At 32.0% G+C, this 16,466-nt stretch overlaps 1 protein-coding gene across 1 annotated transcript; it reads left to right on the top strand.

The window, feature by feature from the left end:
- Positions 1-1,242: 1,242 nt before the first annotated feature.
- LOC132721299 (uncharacterized) lies at positions 1,243-16,177 on the top strand (the record flags this gene model as incomplete). The annotated part of the gene is made up of 12 exons (XM_060705580.1): positions 1,243-1,492; positions 4,810-4,960; positions 5,292-5,394; positions 5,969-6,046; positions 6,165-6,368; positions 7,630-7,782; positions 8,600-8,682; positions 11,476-11,539; positions 11,920-12,111; positions 13,815-14,029; positions 15,491-15,698; positions 16,031-16,177. Coding segments are annotated over exons 1-12 (1,848 nt in total), but the record flags the coding sequence as incomplete, so codon positions are not given.
- Positions 16,178-16,466: the final 289 nt, after the last annotated feature.

Raw genomic sequence — 16,466 nt, 5'->3', positions numbered from 1 at the left:
CCTCGTGCTTTTGTTTATCGAACATTATTTAAAATCGTTTTTTGTACTATTTTTCTTTTACATAATTAATTCTTTATTAATAATTTTTCCTCTTCGGTGAAATACACACTTTTTAACGACATGGTTCCACTTTTACGATCTATATTGAGTGATGTTATGCAATAAAACCGATCGGTCAACTTTTGAAGTCTCCCACACGAGAGGTAAGGTTGAGTAAACAAAATGAATAACACTTTCCACATTGTGAGTTACTTACCGACAGTCTACTCCAGCGTTACTTGAGGTGACCTTTCGTGAGTTTGAGTCGAGATTGAGATTAGGTATCGTTTCTGAATACGGGCCATAGTCTCTACTATTCTCTAATTCTAATAGTTTATTTTCCACTTCACTGACCCGTTGATCTACCTTATATAAATTGACAGTAATATTATCAACGGTACTTTGTATCTTGTCTAATTGTAACAGACGTTTATCTATGCTATCAAGCCTTTGAAGAAGAGCAGAGAACTGGTCACTTGGTATTTGGTTAGGTAGACATTGTAACGGTTGTTGTGTCAAAGTTGGCGACCCTTGATTCAAAGCTTGTATATATGAATAACCAAGTGAAGTTAAATTTTCACTTGCCTGTGGTGTACAAAAACCCGAATTTTTTGGTTGATACTGTCCATACTGTATCTGTGATTCAGGGGTTTGCACCGAATTTATGGGATTAGCCGCCATAGACAAACGTGTTGGGTCCGGGACGGTGTCTTGGGTGAACTCTTACTCCGTTTCCTTCTTCCAATCAGAAACACATCAAAAACACAGTATACACTTTGAATTAGTCCATTTTTCACTATCGTTAATATCCAAATATAAAATTCCTGATGTACTATATCTTTAGATAAGAGATATATTCATTTATTTTAGATATAATCAAGTCTTATTTTAATTTTTCACTACGAGAGTTTAAAAAATAAGCATATTTAACGCATGCGCAATTACCTATGTATATATGTCTCAATGTCCAAACATTCAAAAATATGTTAAATATGTACTGCAAATTTTAATAGGCATTATATATTATGATTAAAATATATGCATTCATTTCCTATTAAAAATTTGGCTAAGACTTAGAAATTTCTAATTACCTCCCTTTAATTTTAATTCGGTAATATCTTTACAAATAAAGCTTTTTGGAACATAACGTATTGATAAATCTTCACTTAAACATCATATTTATGATATAAAACGATAAAAAAAATGAGGTACAGGATCTTGAAGGCGATGATAACTATATTTCTAACTTCACCAGATTGTGACGATACAGACACAGTATACCAAGTGGAGAACGAGAATGAGAGATTTATTGGATTATCTTATGGTGTTGCTAAACTTGGCTGGATGAATACTTTTATCAATGGAAAACAGTTTTTACCACCTTTAGCAGATGAAAGGGACGAAGTCTACAGCGAATGCTTGCATCAACAATATCATAGTTACTTTCTTAAAGGTACATGGATACAATTCTGATTCATATACACTGTATGATAAAATGATACAAAATAAATATTATTGTCGCAGTCCACTCTTACGATATGGGAAAGGTGCTGCTAAGAGGTTCTGGGCTTGAGGGTTGCTATAAAAATACAGAAATACGCTCTCAGAAAATATTTATTATCGATGAATACGAAGTCTGGCTCGCGCCATGAAAATCTTCAGTAGGAGTGCAAAGACAAAATAATGACAAATGACACAAAATCATGAATGGCAAAATGTAGAATAACAAGTATGGGATCAATACAGACATTCATATTTACCTATAAAAATACAGAAATACGCTCTCAGAAAATATTTATTATCGATGAATACGAAGTCTGGCTCGCGCCATGAAAATCTTCAGTAGGAGTGCGCATGCGTGAAGGTACTTAGTGCGGAAATAGAATATTTAAGATTGAGGCCCGTACCAATGGTTAGTACATACTTGTTAATAAATGAATAAATGAAGAAATGAATGAATGAGTAAATGAATAAAAGGATGAATGTATGGAATATAGGATAAGGACACAAATATAGGACTTCACATAATCTACGGTGTACAATACGGGACATACATTTACAAATAACATCTAACATTAATACATCAATATGACCCTGCGACATCATAAATATTGTAATTGCAAGATTTAGACATAATAAATTAATAAATTTATTATTAATATTTCTTGCATCTCAGACAGGATTATCTTCCGTTTACACCAGTGCTAGAAAACTCTGTCTTACACCCCCATGTAAGACAAGTCGCGTGCATTAAATGACGTCATTGCCGCGCGCCTTTTATGAATGAATCGCGTTCTTAATATGACGTCATTTTTCCGTTATGAATGAAGTTGTATGTTCATACGCTACTATAAGAAAAAAGTGCGTAATGAGATTATCAGTTTGCATAATTTCTGTTCCGAAAATAATTAACACGTAATATGCAAGAAAAAGAATCAAACACCGGCTATTGGTACAGACGGGAATATCTAGCTCTCGGGTAACTGTTAAGCGGAAACTCGGCAGAGCCTCGTTACCGCTGTAAACAGTTACCCTCGAACTAGATATTCCGGTCTGTACCGGCAGCCGGTGTAAGATTCTTATAGTATCTACGACAAGTTTTCTGGTTTCATTGATTTTATCTTAATGTTTATTTCTTAATTTGTCATATGTAAAAGCATGTAAAACATGACCATTGGCATACATGTACTATATGTTTTCTATCATTTCACCGTTTCTCTTTAACATGGAAATTAAGATAGACAGTGTCATAAGAACTTTAAAAGATCTCCCTTAACTGATATTTCTTTAACGAAAGGTTATTTAATGTTTTCTAGGAAGACCATATGTGCTGTAAATAAATTATATCAATCACAAGCAGGCACTAAAGTATAACCAACGACGACGTTTGACAAACTCGTTGGATTGTTCCTAAAAGGATTCCGTAATCCTGTGGGACACGTGGTTGTTTGAAGATATAAATCGGATCTTAGCCATTCGATCAAGCAAGATGCCCTATTATTTGACTAATGATATATCGATCCCGTTTATATTTTTTCAGTAGCGACGTGTTTTTAAAGTGCTTTTACACATATTGTATTAATAGCTTGAACGTTTTGTATATTTGTTTTATTGTAGAATATCTGTTCTGTCGTCGAATTTTGATGAAGAGTATTCATATTTTCTACAATAATTTCCATGTTTGTAATTGTAAATCACTTAAGTGCCAATGATATTTTATATAGCTGAAAGGAACACAATCCATTAAGTAAGAAGTGACATTGTGTTGGGAATATAATTATGACGATAATTATGACGATTATTGGACGAACAACTGTGATGAAATCTACATATACGCCAGAATGTGTCATGGGAAGCTTCAGTTTGACTTATCGTATTTTTCAGAATGGGGTTGCACTGATTGTTTATGTTTAGGTAGTGTAAAAAATTTCTGATGTTTACCTAAGAATACAAGAGTTTTAGAAAAAAGTTAAGAATTTATTAAGTTTCTGATTCTGTTAATTTTAAACGAATCATCTAATAACCGCAAGATAATAATATACATGTAGTTTTATTCAAAATTTTTAATGAATACCAGTATTTGCCCTCTTTATAGCATGTATTAGTTTAGGAAATATTTTTATCTATAAACATTACATTTACATGATGATTGACAAATAATAAATTGTACGGATTGAGTAGGAAGCTTGAAAAGAAACTCTCTCCGTAACATGTATTAAAATATGTATGTGTTCAATGATTGTACATTGTAAGCTAAAACTTTCCATCTTTTTTTATTAAAGATAAGCTGTGAATGCTTGTTTGCTTTTGTGTAAGATGGAAGTTTATTCCAGCGAGTGAGCTTCAAAAATAGTATACTGTTTTAAAATTTGACGAGATAAAATTAATTACACTCCTGCCAAAAAAACAAAAAAACAACATATATTCTGTTAATTGCATGCTTATATGAGTTTAAATCACTTTGGATATTGAAAAATTTTCCCCGCTTGTAGCCTCTATTTCATACGACATTCTCATACATAACAATAAGACAAAGGCTCAAAACAATTACTCTTTATTGCGATAATATTCAGTTTAAACAAAATTTTTAATGATCGTCTGCTTTAATTAACAAAACAAAACAATTCTTATTCAAGTTATACCATGCTGTTAAACACTTGATTTTTATACTTGAAACTGAACGAAGTGTTTTATTGACAAATTATTTATGGGCTCGAGAGTATAGTTTTAATGTGATTAAAAAGTACATGTATATATATTTTGGATTTAGTGGTTTTTACATCTAAACCAAAGAACTGAGATTGTTATAAAGATTGTAACAAACAATAAATAATTATGAATGGATTTGTATACATTCAAAAAGCGACTAGGAATTTGAAAAACGCGAAAAATTTTAAGGTTTTACGAACACCGGGTTATGTACTTATATTTTACAGTTGTAATAGATTTTTATATACTTAAAATGTGCAAATGACTTTAAGGGCAGTTTTGCATGCAAAAGAAAGTGTAGTTAACAAAATATAATAAATCTAACTGTAGTGGTCAGTGAATTGAAAAAAAGCAAAATCAAATATGGGGCACCTCATTGGGAATAAAATTATTGTTGTTTATTTAAGTAGTAAAGTGTAAAATTACAGTTTATTAATTTTCACTGTGAAATTATCATATACAATTTTTATGGATAATTTATCATTCTCTCCAAAGCATAAAATGATATCCAGTTTTCTAATAACGCGGTTCTTTACTGTTTATGCTTGTGTTTCATTTCAGTGCATTACAACAATGTTAACGTTAAACCTGAAATTGGTCATAAAATTCAACGAAATGAAGTAAACGGTAAATTACAAAGCGTATACACTCCGTTTCTGCAATATAGATGTGAATTCAACATGATTGATGGAGTAACATATCGTACAAAATGGTAAACGCATTTTATAAATTTCATTTATCTTGGAATGAACGACGATACATTTATAATTACATCATATTTATGCAGCATGATGAAATATGTTATAAATTTTTCACATATTCTTATCTCATAAACAGAAGTCAAATTTTTTAATAGTGAATTATCAATCAATTACAATATTCATGACACATAATGACTGACTTTAAAGACTTTCTTTAAAAGTAAATCGAATGTTTAGTTTGTATTTTGTATCAACCTGCCGTCACATTTTAATAAGAACGAATTCAAATTATTTTGTTATTTTAAAACAAGTTATATGAAAAACATGGTATACTCTTCTAAGGTATATAAACGGAACCTTCCATGTTGAGATGGGACCTTCTTCAAATCAAGACGAACTCGTTTTCAAAGAAGATTATTTGTCACATCTTGGACCTGGATATGAGGTAACTTGAATGCAACTTTTAACGGATAAGATTTAATTTTAAAAACTTATTAAATTCATATTAATATGTACCATATATTAACTTAATTACAGAGACTATTAAGTTGAAAGAAAGGTAAAAAAATGTCCCGAGAGATAATGTCATTCAAGACCGAAGGTGGATCGAGATATCATTTTTTCAAGCTGGGAGTAGCAAAACACACACCTTAGAGAGCTAGTATAACATAACTATCATTTTATTTTATATACCAAGACATTTTAAGACAAAATGAAGATATAAAATTATTGAATGACTGATTTGCAAAAAAGCCGACGCTTTTAGTAGTATCGGTTCCTGATTCCACACGCTACATAAAGCACAGCTAAGATGGGAACCAACCAGAATGTAGCCATGCACTTCATTATGTGGTACCGCATTTAGCACTAACATAATACGGTTTTTTCTTCATCCGTTGGATAGTATTGGCTCTTCATTATTTGCGTATATTTCAGGGATAAAATATATACGCGTATTATGAAACTATGTATCATTACAACAGTCCTTCGTTTATTAAGATACAACTTCTGGTCTACAGGTACAATGTGGTGTAATCACAGCTGATGCAAATGAGTCCTCTGAAGCATTAAGTGATGCCTTCTTTGCCGGATTGAAAGTAAGTGCAATGTTTTACGCCTCCCTTAGATTATAGATTCTGACATGAGAAATATATATTGACCGTGAACCTTTTAAGTTAAACGTGTACATTAACATATGACCGTCTTTGCTCGCAGATAAAAGACGAGTCCATCACACTGAGCAAAAGCGGTTCTGCTACTGTTGATATAGAGCAGACGATTCCTAAAGGTTGCTATTACACTGACGACGAAGAACCAAATTGTGAAGAGCGAATGACGTTTGAAGACGAATCATCTGTATCCGATATGTGTGCAGGAAAACTTCGTGTACAAAACACCGCTGATGTCGGAAATCCTTTTGTAAAAATAAATGTAACATATTTTTTTGACTAAATGAATATTTTTATTTGTGTTTGAAAGGGGCTTCTTTATTCTGATCGATTGGCTTTGGTGGTCTTTTTAATTATTATTTAATTGAAATTGTTTTGTCCTTTCAAAATTTTATTTTATTCAGTTCCGCCCATTGTTTTCTCGTTTAGGGCACGAGCTTTCTTTTACTTGGGGACCATACGCCGCTTTTCAAGGAATAGAACTTGTCAATTTCTTAATTATATTTGTAGTCCGATTTTATTAACGGAAGTGGTCAATGCAGTTACTGTATATATTTGATCTATTACCTAAGAAATTTGATAAGAAATCATAGCATATGTAACATTGATGCAAAGACCATATTGGCTCTTCAAAAACAGTCAAGAAAGTATTTTTAATCTTACTAAAATTCTTTTATCAAAACAGTCCAAGTACTATAATTTTCTTTATCAAATAATGATCATTATACATGATTCGCAAGTGTCAATTTGATAATTTTTGTCAGTATTGAAAGTGCCATTCTCCTAAATAGACTTGATTAAAAAATGTTTACATCACACCTTTAGTGAGTTTGAACCCATTTAGGAAAATTGCATTCGGGACCTTTTAATTATCCCCTATGTTCAAGCAAAAATACAGATGACACAAAACAAGCATATTCTTTCGATGTTTTTTACAAGGTCAGTTGGGTCGCCATAAAGGCATTATAGCAGCATGGTAAGGTATGCATCGAGGCCATTGCAACACGTAAGGTCTTCAACAACGTCACAGGAAGTCTGTAGGCATGAAATGCAAAACTATGTCATTGTCACTAACCTTTTACAAAGTTTGTATGTCTTTACCTGAAATGGTCCTGGTCCCTTCTGGGTTCTTGATATTGCAAGTTGCCAACAGTGCAGTGTTAGCGCGCGTCAATCCCTAGTACTTAAGGCTATGGAACATTATCTTGAAAAACAGTAAATGGTAGTGTAAACGGAATGTATAATGTTTCGACGATTGGTTAATTTTGACATGAAAATACACTTATTCCTCGGGGGTCTTATGAAATCTACATTTACTTGTTTATTCGGACCTGTGTATGGTATGTCCTTTACCGGAAGGTTTTAAACCGGTCGGCTTGTTTTGCACGTACATGCCTACACAGTTGGATAGTTGTTGTATTGGTGGATAGAGGTACGATAAGTTTGATATGAAAATATCATAAGCTCCGATAAAATGTGACGCATTCATTTAAATATATAATGTTGTACAGAGTTTAAAGAAAGGTGAACAATGGACAAGTACCACACATAGGATTATGTTGACAACTGCTGACAGTACATATGACGATGCAACAAAGTTCGACTTACAAGTATACGTAACAGACACCCCCGGCCATGACAAACGAAGATCAGTCAGATCAGAGGTATGGTAAACATAATACATGTCGTGCAGCTTTTTATAAAGAAGATAAAACATGGTAAAAAGTTAATGTTATCAAATATACATACATAGTTAAACATTCCATGATATTGAATACTATTGTAAATTTATTATCATTTTAAAAAACTTTTGTCAGTATATTGCTCTCAATTGATTGATCACTATGATTGTCTAACAGCTAGTAACATATTTTATGTTTCTTTCTTTTTTCCAGACTATTGGAGCAATTAATGTGAGTATATTTTACATTAAACACCTAAATTATTAAATGTTTGCATTAAAATTTCAACATTTATCAAGTAAAGAATAAACTCATACGAATATATAGCATAATTATATTTTATATTATATACTTTCCAAGGCTAAATGATATATAATGGTCAATTTTTCTTTGTACTATTTGCATTTAAACATTTAATATTGAAGTATTGTTTTATTCATTGTGTCCAATTTTATACCACAATGTAAACTTCTGTAGGAAAAAATGCAATAGTGTGAATATATTGAATACAACATAACATTTTAATAAATGATAATCATTATATGAAATGTGTGTAGCTAGGGGGACAATTCCTTAGTGGATACAACAGTATACTGCTGTGATATGTTCTGTAGAGTTATCTCCCTTAAAGGTATAAATAAATAGTCTCTTGTTATTCTGATCATGAATTTATGTTTTATGTTATATATATGTTTTTATGTAAACATGTAAAGATGAGACTAAAATAAATAAATAAATAAATAAATGTTTATTAAGGTATTGGTAACGATTTTATGATATCTACAAACTATTATTTCAGGTAAGAATTACTGACAATTACAGACATCGGAACAAAAGATGTTATTCACACGTCGATCCGCATATGAGAACTGTAGATGGATTGTAAGATAATATGCTTATTTAATATAAACGGCTACGCAAACTAAATACAGTATATTTAACGGCTGTAAACCATGTATTAATATACACGTTTGTATCATTAATATCAAGCTCTGATTAGATAACACATACAAATCGGGCAAGAAAATTCTGCAAATCAGCTTATTATATAGTATTTCAAGAGGGGTTTCTCGACAGCTAAAAACAAGTTTTATGTTAGGACATTCATTTGGTCAACTCCCGATGATATCCAAGCTGGTGTCATTTCAGGTCACCAAAATCTAATATATATTCTAAAGTACTCATATCTAGCTTATTTCTCTTTTCAGCATGTATATAAAACAATATTCATATTTTACACAGATTTTTTCTTATCGTAAACTAACTCATACACACTAACTTTAATGTAATTTATTTCAATCTTTATAGTTTTTATCTTCACGAAATGAGCAAACTGATGTTACAATAGGATATCTTTGCATAATATGACCTGACTATTATCTAGTTTTGTTTATGCAGAATAAAGTTCATGATTTTGTTTGACAGAATCTTAAATATTGGGAAAAGTGCATCTGTATAACTGTGTTGTAATTAACAAAAAACAACACAAAGTAGCTGCAAATGAGGTTCACCTGTAACTTTCACTTTTATACGGTATATTTAAACTGAAAGTTTTATCGGGAAGATCATTATATTATATCCTTATTTACTTTGAAATGGTACGTCTTGTAGAGATAATGCATGCAATGCGTAGTTTATTCGTTGGTTAAATAAATAAAAGGTGGGTAAATTTCGACTGAAGATGCACCCTATGCCCGTCGGCATAAACAGCAACGTCTGATTGATAAAATGTCAAAAAATAGATAATACCGATACAAGGTATATATCAAGGCAAATAGCTTGTATCGTTGGCATTTTATTTGGAGAAGCTCATACAAGTGTTCATTTTTATGAGCGAAAACGAAACACCAAAACAAGATTTGTGCTACTCAGGGTCCTCTATTTAGGTTGCTGTTACTAAAGGCAATATATGTCAATGTGAAGATTCGCAAGACAAAAGTTCTTAGAAAATTAAACAAATACTTTTGAAACCGAGACCCGCAACAGACTTTGCAAATGGCAGATTGCTGCATGGCAACTCGTCATCGCAAAAGGCGTCTAAAGTGCAAGGCTATCGGAAATTAAAAAACCGTGTATCCCCCACCCTTCAAATCACCCGCCATTGCCCCTTGTGACTTCAGTTTGTTTTCAAAGCTTAAAAAATACCTTGCAGGTCAAAAATTTGTTCCAGCGCAAACACCTCGATTTTGCAATATTCCAGTGTCTTCATGGTAGAACAAAATATTCTTTCAAATATTGGATCGTCCGTGGCCGAGTGGTTAAGGTCGTTGACTTCAAACCACTTGCCCCTCACCGCTGTGGGTTCGAATCCCGACAGGGCTTTGGATTCTTTCATGTGAGGAAGCTATCCAGCTAGCTTACGGAACGTCGGTGGTTCTACTCAGGTGCCCGTTCGTGCCTAAAATAATGCACGGAAGAGCACCTGAGGTCTTCCTCCACTAGTAAAGCTAGAATGTCGCGTTATGACCAATACTGTGTCGATGTGACGTAAAACTTTAAACAAATAAATATTGGATCTAGACACTGAAATTTATATATCTTTTGGAGTTGAATACTTTAAGGGAATGAAATAATAAAATTTCAATGAAACCTATATGAAAAATCAATTATACTTGCTTTGATGCATTCATATTTAAACCCACCTCATAATTTTTTATACAAATATACAGTTATACCTGTGCTTTTAAGTGTTTTTATTTTTCTGCTGCAAGTTAAGATTTTCGATGTGCAGCATCCCTTCAGGTATCTAGCTAATGTCTGGATAGCAATTTGATTCTTTCTATGAAATTCTTTTTTGAAAATGCAAATATTGATTAAATGAAATGGTTTTTAAATACTGCTCAAATCCATAGGTCAACAAAAAAAACAAATTTTATTTAATTGATAAAACATTTTACAGTTAAAAAAATCTAACATGATATTTTAAAAGTATCACAATTTCAAACTGGTGTAACGTAAACATTGTCATTTTGTATAATCAGTAGACTATATTTGCACCTACTACGAAATGGTGAAAATGGTAGTTGGGCTAGGCAAATTATTATCTTTGTACTTAGTTATGCAAATATGTTATATAAACTGTAGCCAAAATTTAAAGTTAATAGAAACTCGACCTTACAACCTAAAACTCTGTTTGTTTAGCGCCTTAAACTTTATATGTCTGTCTGCTTAATTTCTTATGATGTGATAAGAAACAAAGGTAAATTCTTAAATAATTAAATTTTAATAGCGAAATTACAAAATAATGAAATGAATATTAATCTGTTTAAACATAAATGAGAGTAGTATAAAAGGAATCAATATCTAGCATTATTTGCTTATTCATGTACAATAAAGTAAATGACAAAATGTTTCTCTAATTTAATAAAATTCTACCCTTTTTACAACGGTCAAGGTCAACCTGTTTACAAAACTTCACTTAAAATACAAAAATGGAAACAAAATTTAGCCAACATTAATATTTTCTTTATTATCTGCGGTTTTGGAATCATTCTTCGGTACAATATTTATTTTGTAGGTTCGCATCGGACTTGCGTAAAATAATTATTCATTTCAGAAATATTGACCTAACACCTTTCTTTCCTAAAACGAACTGTTTTGTATATAAAACTTGCTAACCATAGGAATTTTCAGCATTAAAAATGATTATATTTAAACATTTCACTCATTTTTCAGGTATTATGAAGCTCAGGAGGAAGGAAATTATACATTATACAGGAATATAAAATACCAAACAGAGGTTATAAAACTATTAAACATAATGTATATAATGTATATAAATCTTAAATGTTAAATATCCTGTTTTAAACTGGCATAAAATTAGCTACAATGAAGCTTAAACATTGTACCACAAATTATATCACAATTTAGAAGTAAATCCACTGCATTATTATCCATTTATTACATCGAAAGCTTAACTTCTTTTTTAAATTTAGAGAAAACACAATTTTAAATCTACATTGATAACATAATATTCTAGTTATTGCTATTTTGAAAAAAAGAAAAATGAACTTTAAGCAGGGTGGACTTACCAAAGAAGTAGTACGAGTATATTTATCAAATATTTCAAATAAGGCAAATTATGCAATGTAATATATATCTTAGACTATATGTTTTCAGGTTCAACAGTCAGCTCAGTATTGTTCCCCTGGATCAAACAGCGGACCTGTATGTGCATGTGGGATAGCAGTAGCTGTGGGAGCTGACAAATTCATCTTTAATAAATGTTATAACACTATATTCAAATTCGACTTAAAGTGTAATGAAGGTGGCCTTATTGATATCGACGAAATACATCCCCATCATTACAAGGTCTGTATATATTTCAAAACGGGTGAATGTGTAGAAAAAAATCAACATAGGCAGTTAAAGAACATTGACATTTTTAACTATTTTTACACCCATGTTGACATAGAGAAAGAAAACCTTAAATAAAGCTACTGACTTTGTTAACAGCTTGCAGTCTTTTCACCTAAGCTGATCATACTCACGGTGCATATCCATATCGGTACCCTCTTTGCGAAATCTGCTGAAACGGTACCCTCTTTGCATATGCACAGGCCACTCTCTGCTAAAAACAAACCAGCGATGGATAACAATCCAGTAAAATTTCAATATAATAAGGAAAGAAGGTATGACACGTGGAAAAGATGTATACCACGGAACACTAGAATGTTTTATCTATGTGCTTATTTATCATGTGCCCGTTTTTCATTTACTACAACTGCACAATAAGCTACAAAAAATCGACATGTCTTGCTTCGCCCATCACCTTGACATACTTTTCGGGCTGAAATGAACCTGTGGCTTGATTATATATGCATCATACATATTTTGTATGTTCATTTACATATCATCTTCGGACAAATGGCAGTAAATTGTCAAAAATAATTGTAAAATTCATAAAAACACCCTACTTTCGGTTTTGCAGCTGCACGGGCTACCTCTCTTTATTTGAATTTTTATATCACAGGTACCCTCTCATTTTTAGCACATAGGTACCCCCAAGGCACGACATAATTACATATGCTTTTATTTGCGTTAATCGTTAGGTATGTAATATTTCTTACTTTTATGTAAATATTACATACTTAACGATTAACGCAAATAAAAGCATATGTCGTTCCTTGAGGGTACCTATGTGTTAGAAATAAGATGGTACCTGTGATATAAAAATTCAAATGAAGAGAGGTAGCCCGTGCCGCTGCAAAACCGAAAGTAGGGTGTTTTTATAAATTTTACATTTATTTTTGACAATGTACTGCCATTTGTCCGAAGATGATATGTAAATGATCATATTAAACATGTATGATGCATATATAATCAAGCCACAAGTTCATTTCAGCCCGAAAAGTATGTCGGGGTGTTGGGCGAGGCAAGACATGTTTATTTTTTGTAGCTTATTGTGAAGTTGCAGTACATGAAAAACGGGCACATGACAAATCAGCACATAAATAAAACATTCTAGTGTTCCGTGGTAAACATCTTTTCCACGTGTCATTCTTCCTTTCCTCATTACAATGAATTTTTACTGGCTTGTTATCCATCGCTGGTTTGTTTTGAGCAGAGAATGACCTGTGCATGTACAAAGAGGGTACCGTTTCAGCAGATTTCGCAAAGAGGGTACCGATATGGATATGCACCGTGATACTCTTCTAGCGGAATTAAAATCCATAAAGTGCTAAGCCTAATCAGTATCTTAATAAACATCATCAAGGTTTCAATAACTTTGCTTTTCCTGATACATAAAATATTTCTGTGAAGTCAATGTCTGCTATTTTCACATTTTATTTTAACGTATTTCATATAAAATAAGCAATTTTATCAATTTATTTAAATTAGCAGATAATTCACTAACTCGAATTTTTACACCTGAAGACTCAAATAGCTAAACGTCATATCAGATTTGAAAATTTACAAGAGCATGTCTATGTAATTGATAAATTGTCTGAGTTGTAAAGCTAAGATACATTTTCTAATACTTTATATAACATTCATTTCGGAAACATCCTTAGGTAAGAACGCCTATTGGTACTATTATCGACATAGCACTTCATGGGTGGAGTAACACAATGAACATTGATATATACATGTCTGCTAAAGATTACGGCAATGTTGATGGCTTATGCGGAACATTTGATGGGGACAGAAGTAATGATCTTCTTCACAGAGACAACAAGACAATATCAGATGACGATAATCGGAGTTACCGCTTCGCAGATAGTTGGAGGTACAATTTATTTTTAGGGAGCCCTCAGTTTAGTTGAAATCATTATAATATCACTTTTTCTTCAATATCATGAATTATATACTAGACCCTTTCCTTCATAAAGTATATTTAAACGCAGTTTGTCTTAAGTTTCAAATAAGTCTCTTGACAGCTTTTCAGCTATATGCAGGCTTTATAACCTCTGATTCTTTTTTAAGACACTATTTATTCAATGGCGCTCATAGATTTTCTACTTAGGGAACAGATATTCCTTTGTTTTGGTCGCTAGAGTGCTTTCCTCGAAATGGTTCTATGTTCTATTATTGCTGCCGTATAAATACATCAGCGGTTATTTCTTGAATCAAAATTTTACCATTAAAAGTTAGAATGTTAATTATTGTTTTAACCGGTCCTTGGGCGTGGATGGTTGATTGCATTTTCTTCTACTGTTCAGGAACAAAGCATGTTCAATATTTGTTTTATAAACACTGATTTTTAGGTTAAACATTTTTCATAAATTCACCAAAGAACGTTAGGATGAAAGTTGAACATAAATCCGGTTTGTTGTCATTACTCTGAAAAAACTTTTGAGCATTGCGTCAATAAATTTTAAAATACTCTATTTTAAAGTTTTGTTAAGGTATATCGCGAAGAAATCGATCTCGTACGTTTGACCCAAAATTAAAGGAGTAAAAGGGCTGAAGAACTTCAATTTAACTAACGTCGTACTCATTTAGATTTGATAACCCATATCAAAGTTTTTTTATGAATAATTTGATTTTATTTATGAAAACGTCTGATCGTATCAATGATTGTCAGCTTATATAATTTGAACTGCTAGGCGCGTAATGCATTGCAAACATTCCTCGGCAATATAACATATTTATAACGAGTTTATAAATACAGCAGAATTACTTTATTTGAGAATAAACGAAAGATACCTTAAAACTTGATGGCGGCCGTATGTAAAAGTTATAAAACGCAACTACTATCCAATAAAAAGGATGTTGCCAGCCAGCGGCTCTTGTTATATACATAAGATACCGTTTATATAACGTTATTTAATCTGTAAAATCTTAATATCTCTGCAATGAAAAGAAAGCAGATATATTTAAGTGTGAGGATATATACCAGAAATGTATTATGAACCTCTGGTAAAACCTTGCTCCATAATGGATACTTTTTAGTACATATCATATCATATTCACCGGCTTAAAAAAATGTATTAGTAAAATATATCTCTGTAAATATGAACAAAATTATATTATACAACATAAAGTAGTTTTCAATCATTTTAAAACATAGTGATAATTTTTTTTTATGGATAGATGTCTGAATACATTGTCACAACATTTTTTGTGAACCTTGTTTTTTGTAATAGTTTTTGTGATAAGAGCATACTATCAAATAGATACAATGACTCATTTTGTGTGCGTAAACTGGATTTCTAAATTAAATACACTGCTTTGTTTTATGTATCAGATTGACGGATGAAGAAAACTTGTTTAAAAGTAATGCACGATTACTGACACCATGGAACACACAAATGAACGGGATGGCAGATCAGCCTTGTAGCAGACCTAATTCTATTACAAAAAGAAAATGTAAGATTAATCGCAGAACAAGGCGAGAGACAAATGTACTGGTACAACATAAAGAAATGGGCCAAACGTTTCTATCCCGAGAAAGGGTAAGTACTTTATGTTCATTACTAACTTGATAATATGAATTCATCAAATGCCACTCCTTGTGTAAGTTAAAAGTATAATAACTTTCTGCTCAAGCCGCTGATTATGGCGTAGACAGAAGATTACATTAACCATTGCCGTTTGTAAATGGGCTATGCCAGCATTATTTTCGACTTTGGCGTTCTATCTGGGTTTCCAATTCTTTCTTTATCACCATATTTTATATTATGTAATCTCGCACAAATATATATATTTAATGCTTAAATGCTTTTATTATTGCAATGTGCATAAAATTCCTGTCGTCGTCTTTGAATCTTTTGTAAATATTTTTCAGAGGAGCACAGACACTTTTACAAACGCAGAAGCATTTGCGCTGTGTAACAACTCCATTTACAATACTCCAGCAGTTATGGAGTTTCCAGACTATCTTGCAGAAGAAGATCCCGACATAGTTGTTGACCAATGTGTTTATGATTTGACCGTAAGTTTGATTGTGTGAACGTTGTAGTTTTTTCTTTCAAGCAATAGACGACTGTGTCAAAGAAATAGAGCATAATTCTGACGACAGATGCTGACAGATAGTTGTCTGTTTTATATAAGTGCTTCGGTATACTCCATGCTTGGTAAGTATTGTGTGAAAAATATTAAATTTCGTCTTTTTTTGTAAGGTTGATCCGATTAAAAGTTAGCTAGATATATGTCTCTATGAATATCAATACATAACAAAATATATGTCTATATTTCAGCATGGGAATGATACAGGATGGTAG

Source organism: Ruditapes philippinarum, unplaced genomic scaffold, assembly GCF_026571515.1.
Source record: "Ruditapes philippinarum isolate M1 unplaced genomic scaffold, ASM2657151v2 ctg13432_1_1_1_1, whole genome shotgun sequence".
NCBI classification, from domain to species: Eukaryota; Metazoa; Mollusca; class Bivalvia; order Venerida; family Veneridae; genus Ruditapes; species Ruditapes philippinarum.
Note: the sequence above shows the minus strand (reverse complement) of the source record. Positions and strands in the feature narration are given on the sequence as shown.